Here is a 24641-nt window from a genome sequence, read left to right as displayed (position 1 = left end):
CGTTCTGTTGGAGAGTTTTGTTCGCGTTCTCTCACTCGGTTAGAATGGATCTTTCAGAGCGACATTCATTAATGTCGTCATAGAATGGATGTTTTGTTGGTCTTCGCGTTCGATGATATAATTTACTTAGCTGCAGACTAATAATTAATATCAAAGACTTGTTCTTATTCTGTCGGTCTCGATAGTCTAAAAGTTAACCACGTGGTGTAGTTCACTTTCAGTAGAGGAATTGGATGGTAAAACCTATTGGCCAACTCACTAATGGAGTGGAGGCCTGGTCTGAAGAAAGTAAATCAGGGTATAGTTTCATAGTGACCCTAGAACAGGCTTGTCAAATGACGCCTGGTCCTGTCTGTGTCCCTTGGGGGGCGTGCCGATGACTGAGTTAAGCTTGGTACAGAAATCCAATTCTATCACATTAACACCAGTACATAGCATCTCAATGTATTACAAATAGCTTTATCCTTATTAATACATTTTATACAACCATTATGATGCAAGTCTCATCGCTGAGGCTATTATATAAACAGTTTTATGGTAATATGGCTATATTGTCTCTTCTGAGTATCACAAAATTGTACCAAGCGGACCAGTTCGTAGCTGGATTCTTCACCAATCTTCCATACCTTCTCCAGAACACAAATGTCGCTCGGTTCTCCAATTCTATGAGTTGGAAGAATTTCCTTTGTCTCTCTATGAAACATGTGGCAGGAGATTCTCCTCTTAGAGTTTTTACAACCCTTTCACACAGGGCCTGGTTGGGGGAAGGTAGGTTGGGGGATGGTACAAAGGGGAGGGGGTCAACTGTCCTCCCTGTACCCAATCCCATATCCTCACTCTAGTTCAACAAAACATTGGGCAAATCATAATAATAAATCTAGTGCTTTTATAGTAACAGTTTATGAATTATGAGCACATCTTAATAATATTTTGTAATTATTGCATGTGTTTATTTTCACAATCATTGCAGCAGGGCAGCTATTTCCTCCAATCTCGTCAGCCTAGATTCAAAACATGTTTAAGTGACATATTTGGAGTGATTCGCACAACTGAAGCACAATTTGACAACAACAGATCAACAACAAAACTGTTTGTTGTTGATCTGGATCAATTTGCTGACATCTTCAGCCAAGTTGATGAAGGTCTTCATCATGTAACCAGGATATGTCTATTTTCACAGCTCCCAGTCAAATTCAAGAGGCACGTCTTTCATCTTCTCCATGTAGATCTGGTCAAACCTCTCACTCTGGGCCACAGTGAACATAGTCTTCCAGTCCCCAACCTTCCCTGGTTAGAGACAAAACAGACAGCATTTTGAGGGCATTATTTTTAGTGATATTTTCCTTGTTGAATTTTGTAACCAACAGTTGAAATGGACTTCATGACTAACGCAAACTTTCTTAATGTGGATAACATAGATACCATACCTTTTCTAATAAAGGATCCACTTTTTTCAAAAAATGCTGGATACTGTTTATCACGTCTACCCTGTGGGTCTTCCTTCATGTTCTTGAAGGAGGATTTGTCCACGATTGTGTCAATGGTTTGGTCATCTAGCTTTTTACCCAAGAAGTTTGATATCCTGACAACTGCACCTCGTGTGTCCTGAAAACAATTGTTATTATTTGATTACTAGTCTCAGCAATACACTGAGTGTACAAAACATTAGGAACACATCTCTTTTTCCCTCAGAACAGACTCAATTCGTCGGGGCATGGACTACAAGGTGTCAAACATTCTACGGTGGTGTTAAGTAAGCTGGATGTCCTTTGGGTGGTGGACCATTCTGTTTACACACAGGAAACTGTTAAGCATAAAAAACCCAGCAGCGTTACAGTTCTTGACATGTTCAAAGAGGTGTGCCTGGCATAACCTGTTCAAAGGCACTTCAATATTTTGTCTTTCCCCATTCACCCTCTAAATGTCACACATACACAATACATATCTCAGTTGTCTCAAGGCTTAAAAAATATTATTTAACCTGTATCCTCCCCTTTATCTACACTGATTGAAGTAGATTTAACAAGTGACATCAATAAGGGACCATAGCTTTCACCTGGATTCACCTGGTCAGTCTACGTCATGGAAAGAGCATTTGTTTCTAATGTTTTCTCCGCTCAGTGTATATTATCCACTGTTATGTCATCTTATCTATTATGGAAATTAACTTACCTTGATCATATCTTCATATGTCAGGGAAAGGATGTCAAATTCATCTTTGTGAGCATACCAATCAGCAACATGATCAAACCAAGAGCCCCCGAGAACTAAGAAACAAACATTATTAGGGTATTTCACATTGACACTTTGGACATGTTTCGAATGGGTGAATAATGTGTTTAAAATTCTGAGATATACTTACCCTCCCCCTTAAGAAATTGAATCAGAAATGTATTAAAGTCTGGTTCGCTCTTAAGGACTTTTGTGAAATTTTGGAGATGAAATAAGGACACGGCAACATCCTTTGGGTTCCTGGCTATGTAGATCACCTTAATAAACAATTGACTCAATTAGAATGCAGCCTCATCAATATAACTTTAACACCACAAAACGAATACAGTACGTTGTAGATTCAATTGATGTAAATTAAATAATCTGTCAAATCTCATTGTTGGCATCCAGGTTTTTAAAAATGTACAGTCAGTCTCTGAAGACCTAAAAAATATATATATATTCTGTCTGCGTACAGTTTTATTTAAACAATTATCAAAACATGGGTTTCACTGGCAGTTATTGTTTTGCATTCATTGCATGTTATCTCTTTCTCTCTCTTGCCTTTCCCTTCTCTCTCAGTCCTTGAGGGATCGAGGACAAATGTAAGTGAGATGCGAATGTTCTTGTTGATGGCTTGTAGTCTATTTGTATTATGTTCTCCTCAAGAAAGGGCACCAGTTCCTGGATTGGTTTGGTACTTCCCTCTGTCATTTGATCTCCATGATACAGTAGGGACAAAATATACTGTGTCCATGTAGTTCCTGTGTTTTTAAAGAAATATAATCACAGCATTTGTGCGATCATGTTGCACATTCACAACACAATACCTAAATTCATGCAGAATTCAATAGATTGTGTAGTGGAGCCTATATGTCACACTACAGTAAGTATTGTATAGGCCTATAACCTATGTCAGATGCATGGTCTTACCTGACCGTGGGTAAGTAACAGCAACGATGTCGTCATCCCGTATTTCAAATGTCTCCAGAGAATCAAGGTGTTGGACGTGATGCACCCCTCTGACCAGGTGGATCCCCTTGTATGGGAAAAGCCCAAGGGCAGTCTTCTGAATCTTCTGTTCCTCTCCCATTCTTCAGTTAAAACAGCTATTACAGTCTAGAACAGCCTTCGGTTAAAACACCTATTACAGCCTTTATTTATAACAGCTATTACAGCCTAGGACAAAGTGTTCCATGTGATGTTAATACTGAGCAAGGCAGTTAACACACTGTTCCTAGGCCGTCATTGAAAAAAGGAATTTGTTCTTAACTTATTTTTTTAACCCCTTGATCTCCATATCATTCTGAGATACTTACCGCTTCCCTGAAGAAACTGAATCATCAGTCATGTTTGATACATTTCTGATTCATATGTATCAATCAAATGTATTTATAAAGCCCTTCTTACATCGGCCGAAGTCACAAAGTGCTATACAGAAACCCAGCCTAAAACCCCAAACAACAAGCAATGCAAATGAACAAGCACGATGGCTAGGAAAAACTCCCCAGAAAGGCAGGAACCTAGGACGAAACCTAGAGAGGAGCCAGGCTCTGAGGGTTGGCCAGTCCTCTTCTGGCTGTGCCGGATGGAGATTATAACAGTATATGGCCAAGATGTTTAAACGTTCATAGATGGAAGATCACAGCAGGGTCAAATAATAATAATAATCACAGTGGTTGTAGAGGGTGCAACAGATCAGCACCTCAGGAGTAAATGTCAGTTGGCATTTTATGGCCGATCATTCAGAGTTAGAGACAGCATGTGCGATAGAGAGAGAGTCGAAAACAGCAGGCCCAGGACATCTTATTACCCATGGCACGAATCTGAGGGGGTGCCAACCCGGACAGGAAGATCACATCAGTGACTCAACCCAATCAAGTGATGCACCCCTCCTAGGGACAAAATGGAAGAGCACCAGTAAGCCAGTGACTCAGCCCCCGTAATAGGGTTAGAGGCAGAGAATCCCAGTGGAGAGCGGGGACCTGGCCAGGCAAAGACAGCAAGGGTGTTTTGTCACTCCAGTGCCTTTCCGTTCACCTTCACACCTCTGGGCCAGACTACACTCAATCATAGGACGTACTGAAGAGAAGTCTTCAATAAAGACTTAAAGGTCGAGAATGATCTGCGTCTCTCACACGGATAGGCAGACCATTCCATAAAAATGGAGCTCAATAGGAGAAATCCCTTTCTCCAGCTGTTTGCTTAGAAATTCTAGGGACAATTAGGAGACCTGCGTCTTGTGACCGTAGCGTACGTGTAGGTATGTACTGCGGAACAAATTCGGAAAGATAGGTAGGAGCAAGCCCATGTAATGCTTTGTAGGTTAGTAGTAAAACCTTGAAATCAGCCCTAGCCTTAACAGGAAGCCAGTGTAGAGAGGGACAATAAAGGACTAATATGATCCAGTAATAAGGGAGTAATATGATCACATTTTTTGTTTCTAGTCAAGATTCTAGCAGCCGTATTTAGCACTAACTGAAGTTTATTTAGTGCTTTATCCGGGAAGCAGGAAAGTAGAGCATTGCAGTAGTCTAATCTAGAAGTGACAAAAGCATGGATACTTTTTTCTACATCATTTTTGGACAGAAGGTTTCTGATTTTTGCAATGTTACGTAGATGGAAAAAGCTGTTCTTGAAACAGTCTTGACATGTTTGTCAGAAGGGAGATCAGGGTCCAGAGTTACGCTGAGGTCCTTTACAGTTTCATTTTTGACGACAGTACAACCATTAAGATTAATTGTCACATCCAACAGAAGATCTCTGTTTCTTGGGACCTAGAACAAGCATCTCTGTTTTGTCCGAGTTTAAAAAATTCCGCCATCCAAATCAAATTGTATTGGTCACATACACATGGTTAGCAGATGTTAATGGGAGTGTAGCGAAATGCTTGTGCCTCTAGTTCCAACAGTGCATTAATATGTAACAAATAATCTAACAACTCCCCAACAACTACCTAATACACACAAATCTAAAGGGGTGAATGAGAATATGAACATATAACTATATGGATGTGCGATGGCCGAACGACATAGGCAAGGTGCAGTAGAAGGTATAAAATGCAGTATATACATGTGATATGAGTAATGTAAGATATGTAAACCATTATTAAAGTGGCATTTTTTAAAGTGCCGTTGTTTAAAGTGACTAGTGATCCATTTACTAAAGTCTCCAGTGATTGGGTCTCATTGTGGGCAGCAGCCTCTCTGACGTAATGATTGCTGTTTAGCAGTCTGATAGCCTTGAGATAGAAGCTGTTTCTCAATCTCTCGGTCCCAGCTTTGATGCACCTGTACTGACCTCGCCTTCTGAATGGTAGCGGTGTGAAGAGGCAGTGGCTCGGGTGATTGATGTCCTTGATGATCTTTTTGGCCATCCTGTGACATCAGGTGCTGTAGGTGTCATGGAGGGCAGGTCGTTTGCCCCGGTGATGCGTTGTGCAGACCGCACCACCCTCTGGAGAGCCTTGCGGTTGCGGGCGGTGCAGTTGCCGTTCCATGCTGTGATACAGCCCGACAGGATGCTCTCGATTGTGCATCTGTAAAGGTTTGTCAAGGTTTTGGGTGACAAGCGAAATTTCATCATCCTCATGAGGTTGAAGAGGCGCTGTTGAGCCTTCTTCACCACACTGCTTGTGTGGGTGGACCATTTCAGTTTGTCTGTCTTCACCTTCTCCACTGCTGACCCTATCGATGTGGTAAAGGAATACCCCCCTGAGTTGGACAAAAATGAATGGGAACATATTACCATTGGGCGAAACATATATTCGATGGCAAATACCACTCAATTGGATGGCAATTCCTGCAAAGCTTATTGCAACTGGCATATGGCGAATGCCAAGTGTCATACAGCAAAAATCCCAAAGAGGGTGAGCGCGCTCCATTAATTTTCATATTGCAAATGGACATCAAGTCAAGACCCAAGTGTCAAATTTTGAAAATTAGAAAATTTTGAAAAAATTATCACCCTCTAAAGAAATTCTTTCTGGACCGTTTTTTGAAATTATTTAGATTTATTTTTTTGTCATTTATACATGTATAAGAACTGTATGAACATACCTTTTACATATGTTATTGAGTTGTCCATAAGGCATATGTTTTGTCCATTTGCAATATGTATCATAGGAAGTCAAGTCAGTGAACCACTGCCAACTGCAATAAGAAATGTCCAAATGCAATATATAAGTATTGAAAGTGCCAAATCAGGATGTTATGTCAATTTGCCATATATGATCATAGGAAGTCGGCTTCCGAACCCAAAAGTCAGTAACCATGTCAAAATGGCATTTATACTGCCCAAATGATATATATCACTATGTTAACTTCTCAGGGCTACGTGGGACGCTACCGTCAAACCCACGGTTCACACTGTTCAACAGCCAGTGAAATATCAGGGCAGCAAATTCAAAACCACAAAATGTCATAATTAAAATTTCTCAAACATACAACTATTTTACACCATTTTAAAGATACACCTCTCCTTAATCCAACCACATTGTCCGATTTCAAAAAGGCTTTACGGCTAAAGCATAAAATTTGATTGTTAGGACAGTGCCAACACAAGAAAAACCACACAGCCATTTTCCAAGCAGGAGAGAGGTCACAAAAAACAGAAATACAGCTAAAATTAAGCACTAACCTTCGATCTTCATCAGATGACACTCCTAGGACTCAATGTTACACAATACATGTATGTTTTGTTCGATAAAGTTCATATTTATATCCAAAAACCCCATTTTACATTGGCGCGTGATGTTCAGAAAATATTTTGCCTCAAACTGCCGGTGAATCAGCACAACAATTTACAAAAATATAAAATATTAAACTGTTATTCAAAGAATTATAGATAAACACCTCCTTAATGCAACCGCTGTGACAGATTTCAAAAAAGCTTCACGGGGAAAGCACACTTTGCAATAATCTGAGTACGGCGCTCAGAAAAATACATCAGGCAATTCAGATACCCGCCATTTTGGAGTCATCTAAAATCATAAATAGCATTATAAATGTTCACTTACCTTTGATCTTCATCAGAAGGCACTGCCAGGAATCCCAGGTCCACAATAAATGTTGTTTTGTTTGATATAGTCCATAATTTATGTCCAAATACCTCGTTGTTTGCGCGTTCAGTAAGCTACTCCAAATGTAGGAAGCGCAACGAAAAGTCAAAAAAAGTTACATTTACGTTCGTAGAAACATGTCAAACGTTGTATAGCATCAATCTTTAGGGCCTTTTTAACATAAAACTTCAATAATATTCCAACCGGACGATTCCAATGTCTTGAAAAACGTTATGGAACACAGCTACCTCATCACGTGAATGCGCACCAATGAACTCATGTCATTTTCTGAGTCACCAACCCGGCCTTCTTGTTCGCTCTCTGTTCACTGCAAAAGCCTAAAACAAGGTTCTAAAGACTGTTGACATCTAGTGGAAGCCTTAGGAAGTGCAAAATGAACCCTAAGTCTCTGTGTTAGATAGGCAATGACTTGAAAAGACTACAAGCATCAGATTTCCCACTTCCTGGTTGGATTTTTCTCAGGTTTTTGCCTGCCATATGAGTTCTGTTATACTCAGACATCATTCAAACAGTTTTAGAAACTTCAGAGTGTTTTCTATCCAAATCTACTAATAATATGCAAATATTTGACTCTGGGCCCGAGTATTAGGCTGTTTACTCTGGGCACGCTTTTCATCCGAAATCGAAAATACTGCCCCCAATACCTTAAGTTAAGTCCTGAATCAACTGTCATGACGTTGGCCTGTGGGTAAGGTTTATGACCCCCCCATAAATACCTTTCTCCCTTCCCTCTCTCTCTGACTCTACTGAAGGACTCTTGAATAGCCTTTGTTAAACATCGAGAGTCTGGGAACATCAAACAAGTGCGTGAAAGAACCATATTTCGGTAATAGAACCAGTTGAAAATATGCGTTGGTACTTACTGTATATAATGTCTGTTCGGTTGTCATCTGAGACATTATGACTGATGACAGGACGACATAAACTGTATCTGGGAAAGTCTACACATTCTAGTTATCAGATTCACATGGAATTGTTGTGCAAATTAAATGTTTGAATATGAAACTATTTGTGATAAGATTAAATGTAATTTTAGCTTCCAAATGAGAGAATTGGGTTTTCATAAGGTTAGAGCCCTGCTCAATCAGTGGCCCGCCCCTGTGAAGAGACATGGGTTATACACTATGAAACACACCCTTCTCTCCCTCCACTATATAAGCCCTTGACGAAAATGTAACCTCCTGTTCAGAGGACGATATGACGACGGTCCATACGTTAAAAAGGACTAACATGTCAACTATAGAACTAAGCCAACCTCAGCGTGAGCTTTGGTTGTGAATGGTATGAACTTTGAACTCTTATTCACTAAAGAAGTGAGACCTCCTAGCCGTTGAGTTAGCAACAGCAGCTGTAAACGTTGGGCTAGGAAAGGACGGACGACGTATCCAGTCTAACACACAACGAAGATACCACAACGTATCCAATTTACCACCAGAGACATTCTTGCGAGGACAGGAAGATCTCTGTTGGCCAGCATCTACGACCAACCTATCGAAGCGCAGCTCAGAGTAAATATTTATTGCATTTTCCTTTTTCAAATGGGCAGTAATTTAGAATGCATAAGATACTGTATTTACGATAGCAGAGCTTCTCCCTTTGTTCCTCAGTCTTCCCGCTCTTTCATTCAAGCCCAACCCCCTCTCTTTGTGTAACAAGCCATCATACAGGTTCCGTCCACCAGGGATGTTTTCTGTATGACATAACTTGCATTCTGTGTATATGTAATTCTGTGTGACTAGTTAGGTATTTAGTAAATAAATAATTGAACCCAATTGTGTATTGCTGATTCAACTTGTTAGCCAGGGTTTGTGAAGATATCCAAGAATTTACAACTTTCAGATGAGACTGAAATAAGGTGACGATTAATATTGTCTGCTATTGATGTCAAATACACTGCTCAAAAAAATAAAGGGAACACTTAAACAACACAATGTAACTCCAAGTCAATCACACTTCTGTGAAATCAAACTTTCCACTTAGGAAGCAACACTGATTGACAATAAATTTCACATGCTGTTGTGCAAATGGAATAGACAACAGGTGGAAATTATAGGCAATTAGCAAGACACCCCCAATAAAGGAGTGGTTGTGCAGGTGGTGACCACAGACCACTTCTCAGTTCCTATGCTTCCTGGCTGATGTTTTGGTCACTTTTGAATGCTGGCGGTGCTTTCACTCTAGTGGTAGCATGAGACGGAGTCTACAACCCACACAAGTGGCTCAGGTAGTGCAGCTCATCCAGGATGGCACATCAATGCGAGCTGTGGCAAGAAGGTTTGCTGTGTCTGTCAGCGTAGTGTCCAGAGCATGGAGGCGCTACCAGGAGACAGGCCAGTACATCAGGAGACGTGGAGGAGGCTGTAGGAGGGCAACAACCCAGCAGCAGTACCGCTACTTCCGCCTTTGTGCAAGGAGGAGCAGGAGGAGCACTGCCAGAGCCCTGCAAAATGACCTCCAGCAGGCCACAAATGTGCATGTGTTTGCTCAAACGGTCAGAAACGGACTCCATGAGGGTGGTATGAGGGCCCGACGTCCACAGGTGGGGGGGTTGTGCTTACAGCCCAACACCGTGCAAGATGTTTGGCATTTGCCAGAGAACACCAAGATTGGCAAATTTGCCACTGGCGCCCTGTGCTCTTCACAGATGAAAGCAGGTTCACACTGAGCACATGTGACAGACGTGACAGAGTCTGGAGATGACGTGGAGAACCGTCTGCTGCCTGCAACATTCTCCAGCATGACCGGTTTGGCGGTGGGTCAGTCATGGTGTGGGGTGGCATTTCTTTGGGGGGCCGCACAGCCCTCCATGTGCTCGCCAGAGGTAGCCTGACTGCCATTAGGTACTGAGATGAGATCCTCAGACCCCTTGTGAGACCATATGCTGGTGCGGTTGGCCCTGGGTTCCTCCTAATGCAAGACAATGCTAGACCTCATGTGGCTGGAGTGTGTCAGCAGTTCCTGCAAGAGGAAGGCATTGATGCTATGGACTGGCCCGCCCGTTCCCCAGACCTGAATCCAATTGAGCACATCTGGAACATCATGTCTCGCTCCATCCACCAACGCCACGTTACACCACAGACTGTCCAGGAGTTGGCGGATGCTTTTGTCCAGGTCTGGGAGGAGATCCCTCAGGAGATCATCCGCCACCTCATCAGGAGCATGCCCAGGCGTTGTAGGGAGGTCACACAGGCACATGGAGGCCACACACACTACTGAGCCTCATTTTGACTTGTTTTAAGGACATTACATCAAAGTTGGATCAGCCTGTAGTGTGGTTTTCCACTTTAATTTTGAGTGTGACTCCAAATCCAGACCTCCATGGGTTGATAAATTGGATTTCCATTGATTCTTTTTGTGTGATTTTGTTGTCAGCACATTCAACTATGTAAAGAAAAAAGTATTTAATAAGATTATTTCATTCATTCAGATCTAGGATGTGTTATTTTAGTGTTCCCTTTATTGTTTTGAGCAGTATATTACCAAATCTTTCAGAGTTTTTTCGGAAGATAACAGCTCTATAAACACTCTTTCGTGGTGCCCCAATTTTCTAGTTAATTACATTTACATGATTAGATCAATCAGGTAATAATAATTACAGAGAAAAGATTTTAGAGAATAGCATGTCATATCACTTAATCCGGCATAGCCAAAGACACGACACAACCTAGAAGGTCTATTTGTCATGTATGATGAGAGAGAAGTGGGACTCCGTCGTTTAAAAAAAACCCCATCAAATTACCAGGATGGGCACAGGTGGGGGGTGCTCCCTACCCAGCCGTGGACCCCTTGCACCCCCATTAAATGGGCTCCTGGTAACCCGTTCCGATCACCAGGCGCCCGGCTGTCCATTTGCAATATGTTTCAATGGGCATTTACCATCACAAATGTGACATGCTCAAATACTGCAGAAATGCTAAATTGACTGGCCCGATGAACTCGGGATTGCCGGGCAGTGATGGTGGTTCCTCTCCATCGCTCGTTGTGTTGATTTCATGGCCATTTGGTGATGATTATTCACTGTTGACGGCGGCACTGTATTATCCTCAAAGCAGGCAAAGAAGGTGTTTAGTTTGTCTTGAAGCTTGACGTCTGTGTCCGTGACGTGGCTGTTTTTGTTTTTGTAGTCCATGATTTCCTGTAGACCCTGCCACATACGTCTCGTGTCTGAGCTTTTGAATTGCGACTCCACCTTGTGGAGGGAATAACTACACTCTTTATATTCAACCATATCACCAGACCTCTTTCCATGGTTTAATGCGCTAGATTGCGCTTTCAGTTTTTTGCGAATGCCGCCATCCATCCACTGTTTCTGGTTAGGGTAGGTTTTAACAGTCACAGTGGGTACGACATCTCCACTTACATCTGCACTTATTTATAAACGCGCTCGCAGAGTTAGCATATAGATCAATGTCATTGTCTGAGGCTGACTGGAACATCAACCAGTCCGCGTGATCAAAACAATCTTGGAGCATGGCTTCCGATTGGTCAGACCAGCGTTGAATGGTTCTCATGACTGGTACATCCTGTTTGAGTTTCTGCCTATAAGCCCGGACTAGCAAGATGGCGTCGTGGTTGGATTTGCCAAAGGGAGGGCGGGGGAGGGCTTTGTATGCATCGCGGAAGTAAAAGTAGCAGTGGTCGAGAGTATTAGCCCTTCGTGTCGTGCAATCAATATGCTGATAAAATGTAGGTAACATTGATCTCAAATTTGCTTTGTTAAAATCCCCAGCTACAATAAATGCAGCCTCCGGGTATATAGTTTCCAGTTTACGTAGAGTCGAGTGAAGTTCCTTGAGGGCCATCTTGGTGTTCACTTGAGGGGGGGATGTACACAGCTGTGGCTATTACTGACAAGAATTCTCTTGGTAGATAGAATGGCCAGCATTTGATTGTAAGGAATTCTAGGTTGTGTGAGCAGAAGGACTTGAGTTCCTGTGTGTTGTTATGATCACACCATGAGTTAATCATAAAGCATGCATCCCCGCCCTTCCTCTTCCCAGAGAGGTGTTTATCTGTGTCGGTGCGATGCATGGAGAAGCCCGGTGGCTGGACCGATTCCGACAACATATCCTCGAGAGCCATGTTTCTGTGAAACAGAATGTTACTCTTCGATGTCTCTCTGGAAGGCAACCCTTGCTCTAAATCCGTCTACCTTGTTGTCAAGAGATTGGACATTGGCGAGAAGTATACTCTGGAGCGTCTGCCCCTTATGCATCGCCTGTCAGAATGGTGGGTGTAGCTGGTGTATGCAGTCAGGCGCAGGAGAGCAGAGAATTGGGAGCAACGTAACTTTACTCAGAATAATGAATGGTGCAAGGTAAAACAATAGTTGCCCAAACACAAACACACGAACATCAACTTTTACGCACAGGCAAGAAACAGCACCCGTCGAAATAACCAGTCACCAACATACCGAACATGACATAAAACAATCCCACACAACACCATGGGTGAAACAGAGGGTTAAATACAGGAACAATAATTAGGGGAATGAAAAACAGGTGTGTAGAAACCAAGACAAAACAAATGGAAAATGAAAAGTGGATCGGCGATGGCTAGTAGACCGGCAACGCCGGGCGCTGCCCGAACAAGGAGAAGAACCGACTTCGGCTGAAGTCGTGACATCGCTGTTTTCGGTCAGCTGCTGGGATTAGATCCATTGTCCTGGGTGGCGGTACGAAGAGAGGATCTGCTTAGGGAAAGTCGTATTCCTGGTCGTAATGTTGGTAAGTTGACGTTGCCCTTATATCCAACAGTTCTTCTCGGCTGTTTGTAATAAGACTTAAGGTTACCTGAGGTAACAATGTAAGAAATAATTCATAAAAGAAACAAAATACTGCATAGGTTCCTGTGAAGCGAAGTGACCATCTCTGTCGGTGCCATGTTTACAATAAGAATGACAGTTCCTTGTGTCTGAAACACAGGCTTCCAAGGAGGGCAATTTTGGGGCTTCCCCATGTTTCATCGAAATGTACAGCTATGTATAGTCCGCATAGCAGTGAAAGCTAACATTATGTTTCCGAATAACATCGCCAAGAGGTAAAATATATAGTGAAAACAATAGAGGTCCTAAAACGGAACCTTGAGGAACACCGAAATTTACAGCTGATTTGTCAGAGGATAAACCATCCACAGAGACAAACTGAAAACTTTCCGACAGATAAGATCTAATCCAGGCCAGAACTTGTTTGTGTAGACCAATTTGGGTTTCCAATCTCTCCAAAAGAATGTAGTGATCGATGGTATCAAAAGCATTATGGTATCAAAAGCATCAAGTATGCATCAAGGAAGTTTGTAAAATTGTGGAGATTAAAGAATACAGCAACATGTTCTACACGCAGTCAGTCCCTCAGGAGCGCCAAAGCCAGAGCAGAAGGCCAGCCAGTCTTTCTGTCCAACGAGATCTCACCGGGGTGCTTCTGTCAGTTCATCCCTTATCAGTCCAGCAGGGGGTGGTATATCCACATCTGAATTGTTTTGAGGCCCTACACTTTTTCCAGGCTACTTCACTGTGCTTTAACACCTTTTATTACTAATGGATACTTGCTTATGGCAGCGCAATGCGCTGGATGATGGCATGTCACACCTCTCTGTGGTTCATTAAAGCTGGTAGCTTTGTTAAAATAAGACCTTAGATCAGCAGTCTTGTACAATTGACTAGGTATCCCCCTTTCCCTGTAACCCTAACCACAACATAACTGTCATTATGCAATCACAACAGTTGACATCAAATCAAATGTTATTGGTCACATACACATATTTAGAAGATGTTATTGGTCACATACACATATTTAGCAGATGTTATTGCAGGCATAGTGGAATGCTTGTGTTCCTAGCTCCAACTGTGCAGTAGTATATAAAAACGATTCACAACAATACACACATCTAAAAGTAAAAGAATGGAATTAAGAAATATATAAATATTAGATCGAGCTATGTCGGAGTGGCATTGACTAGTATACAGTGTATATACATATGAGATGAGAAAAACAGAAAAGAAACATTATTTAAACATTATTAAAGTGACTGGTGTTCCATTATTAAAGTGACCAGTGATTCCATGTCTATGTACATAGGGCAGCAGCCTCTAAGGGGCAGTGTTGTGTAACCGTCTGGAAGCCGGCTAGCGATGGCTATTTAACAGTCTGATAGCCTTAAGATAGAAGCTGTTTTTCAGTCTCTCGTCCCAGCTTTGATGCACCTGTACTGACCTCGCCTTTTGGATGGTAGCGGGGTGAACAGGCCGTGGCTCTGGTGGTTAATGCCCTTGATGATCATTTTGGCCTTTCTGTGATATCGGGTGCTGTAGGTTTCCTGGGGGGCAGGTAGTTTGCCCCCGGTGATGCGCTGGGCAGACCGCACCATCATCTGGAGAGCCCTGCGGTTGCGGTCAGTGCAGTTGCCGTACCAGGCAGTGATACAGCCTGACAGGATGCTCTCAATTGTGCATCTAAGAGCTTGTGAGGGTTTTAGGGGTGTCGTGTCTTTGGGGTACCATTAAACGGAAGACATGCGCTACGGAGGAATTTTAAACGTGGTACGGAGGAGGGTAAAATGTTCCCTCTCTGTTAGCTTGCCCGTAATGCTAAGCTATTGCTACTTGGTTCAGGATTATCCTTCCAAGCACCAAAATAGGATCCTTTCACTATGGAAAGGGTGGGTTTTCTAGTGACGTCTCACCTTAACCCCATTCAGCATATTCTGCTAGCGTTTATGCTGACCGGAGCGACACGGTACTTAAATACAGATACGCATACGGTCTGCCCACACTGTCTTAGTGCGGTAGGCAAATTATTCGGCTCGGTTACCGGACAGTTAACTTCTAATTTCTAACCTTACTCTAGAAGTTAATATTTACCGACAGAAATAGTACCGTTTGGCCTAACGGACTAAAACTGGAATTTATCCCTCACTGCTATCGACATAAGACCGGAGCCACTCTAAATAGCTTCTCCCAATGGAAAATACACAATCACTTTGTTTAGATAGCAGGCTGTTTGTACAATTCTGTTTGCACAATTGATATATAGAATTTCACAGCAAAGTCCAATTCTATCTTAGATTCCTCACAGGGGGTACCATAAATGTTGTGTCTTTGGGGTACCATTAAACTGAAGACATGTTTATCAATTAACTCCCTGTAATTATTATCACGCGATTAAACTGATTAATCGTTTAATTGTAATTAACTAGGAGATCGGGGCACCAAGAAAAATATTCAGATTACAAAGTTATAATTTTCCTAATATAACTTTCCTATGTTATAATATAGGCCGATTATCTTCTGGTTTAAATGGTGTATTTTACCTCGCGTTCAGTCTCATTCCAAACGTCGTAAATTGTTGTATCTGCACGAACCCAGTCTTTACTAAAATCATCCATACATCAATTGTCTTAAAATCATTTATTTACTACACTAAGTAATTAACAGAAAACATACAAACAGTAATTATCGTCACAAAGAATTGGTAGAGGAATGTGCCCTAATGGGCTAACAGGCAGGTCGGCCTGTTGAACAATGGATCATAAAAGTCAGCTGAGGATGCACACCTACAGAGTTCATTAATATTACAATTGATATGCTAATCCTTTGCACATGAACGCTCACTCATTCGGGAACAATTGCAATCAATATATATTTACGCTCAGTGTGTCGTCGGGATTCTTGTTGGAGAGTTCTGTTCTGTTGGGGAGTTTTGTCCGCGTTCTCTCTCTCTCTCTCTCTCTCGGTTAGAATGGATCTTTCAGAGTGACATTCATTAATGTCGTCATAGAATGGATGTTTTGTTGGTCTTCGCGTTCGATGATATAATTTACTTTGCTGCAGACTAATAATTAATATCAAAGACTTGTTCTTATTCTGTCGGTCTCGATAGTCTAAAAGTTAACCACGTGGTGTAGTTCACTTTCAGTAGAGGAATTGGATGGTAAAACCTATTGGCCAACTCACTAATGGAGTGGAGGCCTGGTCTAAAGAAATGTAGCTCAGGGTATAGTTTTATAGTGACCCTAGAACAGGCTTGTCAAATGACGCCTGGTCCTGTCTGTGTCCCTGGGGGGCGTGCCGATGGCTGAGTTAAGCTTGGTACAGAAATCCAATTTTATCACATTAACATCAGTACATAGCATCTCAATGTACTACAAATAGCTTTATCCTTATCAATACATTCCATACAACCATTATGATGCAAGTCTCATCGCTGAGGCTACTATATAAACAGTTTTATGGTAATATGGCTACATTGTCTCTTCTGAGTATCACAAAATTGTACCAAGCGGACCAGTTCGTAGCTGGATTCTTCACCAATCTTCCATACCTTCTCCAGAACATAAAATGTCGTTCGGTTCTCCAATTCTATGAGTTGGAAGAATTTCCTTTGTCTCTCTATGAAACATGTGGTAGGAGATTCTCCTCTTAGAGTTTTTACAACCCTTTCACACAGGGCCTGGGTTGGGGGGAAGGTAGGTTGGGGGATGGTACAAAGGGGAGGGGGTCAACTGTCCTCCCTGTACCCCAAAGAGGCCAACGTCATGACAGGGGCCAAGCAACATTTCTTCAGCCTCCTGTCTGTGTGGGTGGACCATTTCAGATCGTCAGTGATGTGTACACTGAGGAACTTGAGGCTTTCCACCTTCTTCACTGCTGTCCCGTTGATGTGCATAGGGGCGTGCTCCCTCTGCTGTTTCCTGAAGTCCACGATCATCTCCTTTGTTTTGTTGACGTAGAGTGAGAGGTTATTTTCCTGGCACCACTCTCCCAGGGCCCTCACCTCCTCCCTGTGGGCTGTATCGTCATTATTGGTAATCAGGCCTACTACTGTTGTTATCTGCAAACTTGATGATTGAGTTGGAGGCGGCGTGGCCACGCAGTCATGGGTGAACAGGGAGTACAAGAGGGGCCTGAGCACACACCCTTGTGAGGCCCCAGTGTTGAGGGTCAGTAAAGTGGAGGTGTTTTCTACCTTCACCACCTGGGGGTGGCCCATCAGGAAGTCCGGGACCCAGTTGCATAGGCCGGGGTTCAGACCCAGGGCCCGAGCTTAATGCTGAGTTTGGGGGGTACTATGGTGTTGAATGCTGAGATATAGTCAATGAACAGCATTCTTGCATAGGTATTCCTCTTGTCCAGATGGGATAGGGCAGTGTGATAGCGATTGCATCGTCTGTGGATCTATTGGGCCAGTAAGCAAATTGCTTGTAACAACTGTAATCGACTGACATGAAGATGCAGTCTGTGATCTTAAGCGCTTACAAATTCATGGTCTTATCTGACCGTGGGTAAGTAACAGCAATGATGTCATCATCCCCTATTTCAAATGTCTCCAGAGAATCATGGTGTTGGACGTGATGCACCCCTCTTACCAGGTTGATCCCCATGTATGGGAAAAGCCCAAGGGCAGTCTTCTGAATCTTTTAGGAAAGTTGACGCTCATTTACTGCATTTCTACGCAATTTAAAAACCCTTAAATGCTATACTGAGAACTGTGAAAACAAGCCAAAATGACCCCAGCCATTATCCCCTCAGCTGCTGTAGCTTCATTCACCTCAGTCGATCTACAAACATGTAAACTATTAGCTATATAATATTATCCGCTAAACATTAACTCACCACCGGGTTTAAAAACAATAATTTAATACAGACATAGGGATCTGTTAGCAGGAAAAAAAATGTTTTTTAACAAAAGGTAAACGAATAAGTTTGTTTTATATAGCTTTTTTGTTGTTGCAGTTTTACAGCAAATTTTCTGCAATTCTACACATTTTGCCATGAGGTGGAGATTTTTTGTTGTTGAAATTCGAGACATTTATCCATGACTTATGCCATGTTAATCAGGCCCTGTGTAGTTTTCTGACCCTCTCTGCCCATTCATCACCATTTTACCTGTTGTCTTAGCTGATTAGCTGTTGTGTCTTACCCCTTGTCTTAGCTAGCTCTCCCAATCAACACCTGTGATTGCTTTATGCCTTGCGTTATGTCTCTCTCAAATGACTATATGCCTTGTATACTGTTGTTTAGGATAGATATCATTGTTGTAGTTTACTGCGGTGCCCCTAGTCCCACTCAACATGCCTCAGATACCTCCTTTGTCCCACCTCCCACACATGCGGTAACCTCACCCAGCATAACTGTGTCCAGAGATGCAACCTCTCTTATCGTCACTGACTGCCTGGGTTTACCTCCACTGTACCCGCACCCTACCATACCCCTGTCTGTATATTATGCCCTGAACCTATCCTACCATGCCCAGAAATATTCTCCTTTTATTCTGTCTCCAACGCACTAGATGACCAGTTTTGATATGTGGAGGTGATGTGGAGGTTAACCCAGGCCCTGTGTGTCCCCAGGCGCTCTCATTTGTTGACTTCTGTAAACAAAAAAGCCTTGGTTTCATGCATGTTAACATCAGAAGCCTCCTCCCTTAATTTGTTTTACTCACTGCTTTAGCACACTCCGCCAACCCTGATGTCCTTGCTGTGTCTGAATCCTGGCTTAGGAAGGCCACCAAAAATTCTGAGATTTCCATCCCCAACTACAACATTCTCTGTCAAGATAGAACTGAAAAAGGGGGGAGGAGTTGCAATCTACTGCAGAGATTGACAGAACTCAATCTCACACAAATTATCAAGGAACCCACCAGGTACAACCCTAAATCCGTAAACATGGGCACCCTCATATATTTTATCCTGACCAACTTGCCCTCCAAATACACCTCTGCTGTTTTCAATCAGGATCTCAGCGATCACTGCCTCATTGCCTGCATCCGCTATGGGTCCGCGGTCAAACGACACCCCTCATCACTGTCAAACGCTCCCTAAAACACTTCTGCGAGCAGGCCTTTCTAATCGACCTTGCTCGGGTATCCTGGAAGGATATTGACCTCATCCCGTCAGTCGAGGATGCCTGGTCGTTCTTTAAAAGTAATTTCCTCACCTTCTTAAATAAGCATGCCCCTTTAAAAAAAAATTGAACTAAGAACAGATATAGCCCTTGGTTCACTCCAGACCTGACTGCCCTCGACCAGCACAAAAACATCCTGTGGTGGACTGCACTAGCATCGAATAGTCCCCGCGATATGCAACTTTTCAGGGAAGTCAGGAACCAATACACGCAGTCAGTCAGGAAAGCAAAGGCTAGCTTTTTCAAACAGAAATTTGCATCCTGTAGCTCTAACTCCAAAACGTTCTGGGACACTATAAAGTCCATGAAGAATAAGAGCACCTCCACCCAGCTGCCAAATGCACAGAGGCTAGGTAACACTGTCACCACCGATATATCCACGATAATCAAGAATTTCAATAAGCATTTCTCTACGGCTGGCAATGCTTTCCTCCTAGCTACCCCAACCCCGGCCAACAGCACCGCACCCCCTGCAGCTACATGATCAAGACTCCACTGCTTCTCCTTCACCCAAATCCAGATAGCTGATGTTCTGAAAGAGCTGCAAAACCTGGACCCGTACAAATCAGCAGGGCTAGACAATCTGGACCCTCTCTTTCTAAAATTATCCGACGCCATTGTTGCAACCTCAATTACCAGTCTGTTCAACCTCTCTTTCGTATCGTCCGAGATCCCTAAAGATTGGAAAGCTGCCGCGGTCATCCCCCTCTTCAAAGGAGGTGACACTCTAGACCCAAACTGTTAGACCTATATCCATCCTGCCCTGCCTTTCTAAAGTCTTTGAAAGCCAAGTTAATCAACAGATCACTGACCATTTCGAATCCCAACGTACCTTCTCCGCTGAGCAATCCGGTTTTCGAGATGGTCACGGGTGCACCTCAGCCACGCTCAAGGTACTAAACGATATCATAACCGTCATCGATAAAAGACAGTACTGTGCAGCCGTCTTCATCGACCTGGCCAAGGCTATCAACTCTGTATTCTTATCGGCAGACTCAACAGAGTTCAGTGTGTCAAATTGGAGGGCCTGTTGTCCGGACCTCGGCAGTCTCTATGGGGGTACCACGGTTCAATTCTCGGGCCGACTCTTTTCTCTGTATATATCAACGATGTCGCTCTTGCTGCGGGTGATTCCCTGATCCACCTCTACGCAGACGATGCCATTCTGTATACATCTGGCCCTTCTTTGGACACTGTGTTAATAAACCTCCAAACGAGCTTCATTGCCATACAACACTCCTTCCGTGGCCTCCAACTGCTCTTAAACGCTAGTAAAACTAAATCAATGCTTTTCAACCATTTGCTGCCCGCACCCGCCCGACCGACTAGCATCACTACTCTGGACGGTTCCGACTTAGAATATGGGGACAACTACAAATACCTAGATGTCTGGCTAGACTGTAAACTCTCCTTCCAGACTCACATTAAGCATCTCCAATCCAAAATTAAATCTAGAATCGGCTTCCTATTTCGCAACAAAGCCTCCTTCACTCACGCCGCCAAACATACCCTGGTAGAACTGACTATCGTACCAATCCTCGACTTCGGTGATGTCATCTACAAAATAGCCTCCAACACTCTACTCTGCAAACTGGATGCAGTCTACCACAGTGCCATCCGTTTTGTCACCGAAGCCCCATACGCCACCCACCACTGCAACCTGTATGCTCTAGTCGGCTGGCCCTCGCTACATATTCGTCGCCAGACCCACTGGCTCCAGGTAATCTAAGTCTTTGCTAGGTAAAGCTCTGCCTTATCTCAGCTCACTGGTCACGATAACAACACCCACCCGTAGCACAAGCTCCAGCAGGTATATCTCACTGGTCATCCCCAAAGTCGCCTCTCCTTCCAGTTCTCTGCTGCCAATGACTGGAACGAATTGCAAAAATCGCTGAAGCTGGGGACTTATATTTCCCTCACTAACTTTAAATATCAGCTATCTGAGCAGCTTACCGATCGCTGCAGCTGTACATAGTCCATCTGTAAATAGCCCATCCAATCTACCTACCTCATCCCCATATTGTTTTTATTTACTTTTCTGCTCTTTTGTACACCAGTATTTCTACTTGCACATCACCATCTGCTCATCTATCACTCCAGTGTTAATTTGCTAAATTGTAATTACTTTGCCACTATGGCCTATTTATTGCCTTACCACCTCATGCCATTTGCACACACTATATATAGACTTTCTTTTTTCTATTGTGTTACTGACTGTACGCTTGTTTATTCCATGTGTAACTCTGTTTGTCACACTGCTTTGCTTTATCTTGGCCAGGTCGCAGTTGTAAATAAGAACTTGTTCTCAACTAGCCTACCTGGTTAAATAAAGGTGGAATAATTTTTAAAAATAAATATCATATATTTTGCTAAGTTAATGTGAAATGAGTAGAAATGTAATATGATATTTATGTGTTCCTGTTCTTGTCCATTAGTGTTCTGTATTTTGTCATGTTCTATGTTTTGTGTGGACCCCAGGAAGAATAGCTGCTGCTTCTACAACAGATGATTTCTGATTTTAATTCAGATCCCCATTAGCTGAGTGAGAGTGCCTAATAAAATCAATGTGTGCCCCCTGGAAATCAGGGCCCCTTGGAACATGCCCTTTGTGCCCGGTTGGTAATTCAGCCACGAGACTTGCTTAACTAACTAGACTCATTTACAAATGAAACACATTTTTCCTGACATGGGCTAATTGAGTGACTAACAGTGAGTGACATAAGAAAAGGAAGATTGCTGATACACAACCAAGTTTCTAAATTACACCTTGTGTGTTCAACTATTTTAACTCTCAACAGTAAGTTGAGACCCTGACTAAGTTCCTAAATATATACTGTATATACACAACCTGACAAAGTATGTGGACACTTGCTCGTCAAACAGCTCATTCCAAAAACATGGACATTAAAACGAAGTTGGTCCCCCCTTTGCTGCTATAACATCCTCCACTCTTCTGGGAAGGCTTTCTACTAGACGTTGGAACATTGCTGCGGGGACTTATTTCTAATCAGCTACAAGAGCATTAGAGGTGGGGCACTGATGTTGGCCGATTAGGCCTGGCTCGCAGTCGGCCTTCCAATTCATCCCAAGTGTGTTCGATGGGGTTGAGATCAGGGCTCTGTGCAGGCCTGTTAAGTTCTTTCACACCGATCTCAACAAACTATTTCTGTATGGACCTCGCTTTGTACACGGGGGCATTGTCATGCTGAAACAGGAAAGGGCCTTCCCCAAACTGGTACCACAAAGTTGGAAGCACCGTATCGTCTAGAATGTCATTATATGCTGTAGCATTTAGATTTCCCTTCACTAGAACTAAGGGGCCTAGCACGAACAATGAAAAACAGCCCCAGACCATTATTTCTCCTCCACCAAACTTTACAGTTGGCACTATGCATTGGGGCAGGTAGCGTTCTCCTGGTATCCGCCAAACCCAGATTCGTCCGTCAGACTGCCAGATGGTGAAGAGTGATTCATCACTACAGAAAACGCGTTTCCACTGGAGGTGAGCTTTACACCGCTCCTGCCAATGCTTGGCATTGCGCATGGTGATCTTAAGCTTGTGTGCGGCAGCTTGGCCTTGGAACCCCTTTCATGAAGCTCCCGACGAACAGTTCTTGTGCTGACGTTGTTTCCAGAGGCAATTTGGAACTCGGTAGTGAGTTTTGCATCTGAGGACAGACAAATTTGACGAACTGACTTGTTGTAAAGGTGGCATCCTATTATGGTGCCACATTGAAATTCACTGAGCTCTTCAGTAAAGCCATTCTACTGACAATGTTTGTCTATGGAGATTGCATGGCTGTGTGCTCGATTTTATAAACCTGTCAGCAACGGGTGTGGCTAAAATAGCCAAATCCACTAATTTGAAGGGGTGTCAGCATACGTTTTTATGTATGTCACTACCTACGCCCCTGGCTGGCACGAGTACATTTTGTCTGAATATTTGCATACAGTGTGTGAGATCTAGGCAGACACCTTGTCAGTGATAAATGTGTCTGATTGAAGTTGAGTGGCATCTCATTTAGGGTGAGAACTCCCGAGTTTACAGAGCTTGCGTTTGGTATGCCTTGACACGAAATGCTTCAGGTTGGCATGATTCAAATCCTACCTTCATGTAGTCAGATTGGCGCCTGCTCTAAAGTTGTTGTTGGAACTCTGCAGATCCATTTCCATTTGATGAACCTTTCTCCAGGTGCAAACATTTAAGGGAACACAGTAATCTCATTATAAATAAATACATTTCCCTTTGGGATACTATAGGTTCTCACCAGGACACATCCGGCCGTGATTGGGAGTCCCATAGGGTGGCGCACAATTGGCCCAGTGTCGCCGGGGTAGGCAGTCATTGTAAATAATAATTTACTCTTAAACGACTTGCCTAGTTAAATAAAGGTAACACTTTTACAAAAAAATACTGTATAACTGGCCCATCTGCATAACTACCTATGGAAGATAGGCCTACAGTATGTTTGAATGTGAGAAATAATTAAAAACAGGGCTTTTTGCACGTCCGTTTCCAAGAAACGGCGATAGAGATCTAGGACATTGGTGGTTTGCAATGATTCATACTGGTTACATCTTGTGCAGGAAGTTCTGCTGAAGAGTATAGGAGGTGAGCATTTCAGTGTCCGAATTCAATAACTTTATTTGAAAGCAAAGATTGTGTAACTTACAAGCATACGGAACGAAGCATTATTTATTAGTGTAGAACATACAGTAGTTGTAACATGAAAATAATCCTGTAATACAAAATGTTGGTTAATTAGCAATACAATGTTTCACAGTCAAGTCATGCTGGTAACAATCAGACTTGTGTTCCTGCCTGATATAACAGTTAGCATTCGGTCAGTCTGAGGGTAACCTATTTCCATGTGCTAATCACATCCTGTAGGGTCTAAATGGGAAAAAAAGTATCCAGAAATGTGAACCGCTAATTAGTAATAACAATGTAAAAAGTCCATGTTATAAATGTTTTCATTGACAGCTGTAGTTTTTGCCAAGACAGAAATACCACCAGAGAGAAATGTTACTCAAGTCAGGATTGCGATTCGAACCATTGAACAGAAACAAAATTTTGTGATTGAGCAATCACTCTACAGATTTCAAATCAATGTGCCAATCATGGATCTACCTATTTATCATAAGTAGAATGTGACCAATTGGCTATACTGTGTGCTCTAGCCATCTAAGCCACTGCCTCAAGATCACATGTACTGTTTGGACTGCTACCAGCATTGATTAGAATATGACACACCGCTATAACACACTCTCCTTATCTTTCGCTCTCTATTTTCTGACCAATAAACTCAAGCAAATATGAAAGGACTTGGACTGCCCCACTCCTAAAGCAACCCACAGTAACTGACAGTCATTGAAGGACAAGAGTCTGGGGTTCTTTTGACTTGGCTAGAAGAAGAGGAAGAAGATGTTTCACTAACTGCGTTGCCATCC

The 24641-nt window shown here is 42.8% G+C and overlaps 1 protein-coding gene across 1 annotated transcript; it reads right to left on the bottom strand.

The window, feature by feature from the left end:
- Positions 1-926: 926 nt before the first annotated feature.
- LOC115174091 (amine sulfotransferase) lies at positions 927-3434 on the bottom strand. The gene is made up of 6 exons (XM_029732765.1): positions 3145-3434; positions 2776-2975; positions 2363-2489; positions 2173-2267; positions 1428-1605; positions 927-1287 (listed from the first exon to the last, which is right to left on the bottom strand). The coding sequence occupies exons 1-6, from the start codon at positions 3302-3304 to the stop codon at positions 1175-1177; spliced, it is 873 nt and encodes a 290-aa protein (XP_029588625.1). The 5' UTR covers positions 3305-3434; the 3' UTR covers positions 927-1174.
- Positions 3435-24641: the final 21207 nt, after the last annotated feature.

The sequence above is a fragment of the Salmo trutta genome, chromosome 34 (genome assembly GCF_901001165.1).
Source record: "Salmo trutta chromosome 34, fSalTru1.1, whole genome shotgun sequence".
Classification (NCBI taxonomy): domain Eukaryota; kingdom Metazoa; phylum Chordata; class Actinopteri; order Salmoniformes; family Salmonidae; genus Salmo; species Salmo trutta.
This window is presented reverse-complemented; position numbering and strand designations above follow the sequence as displayed.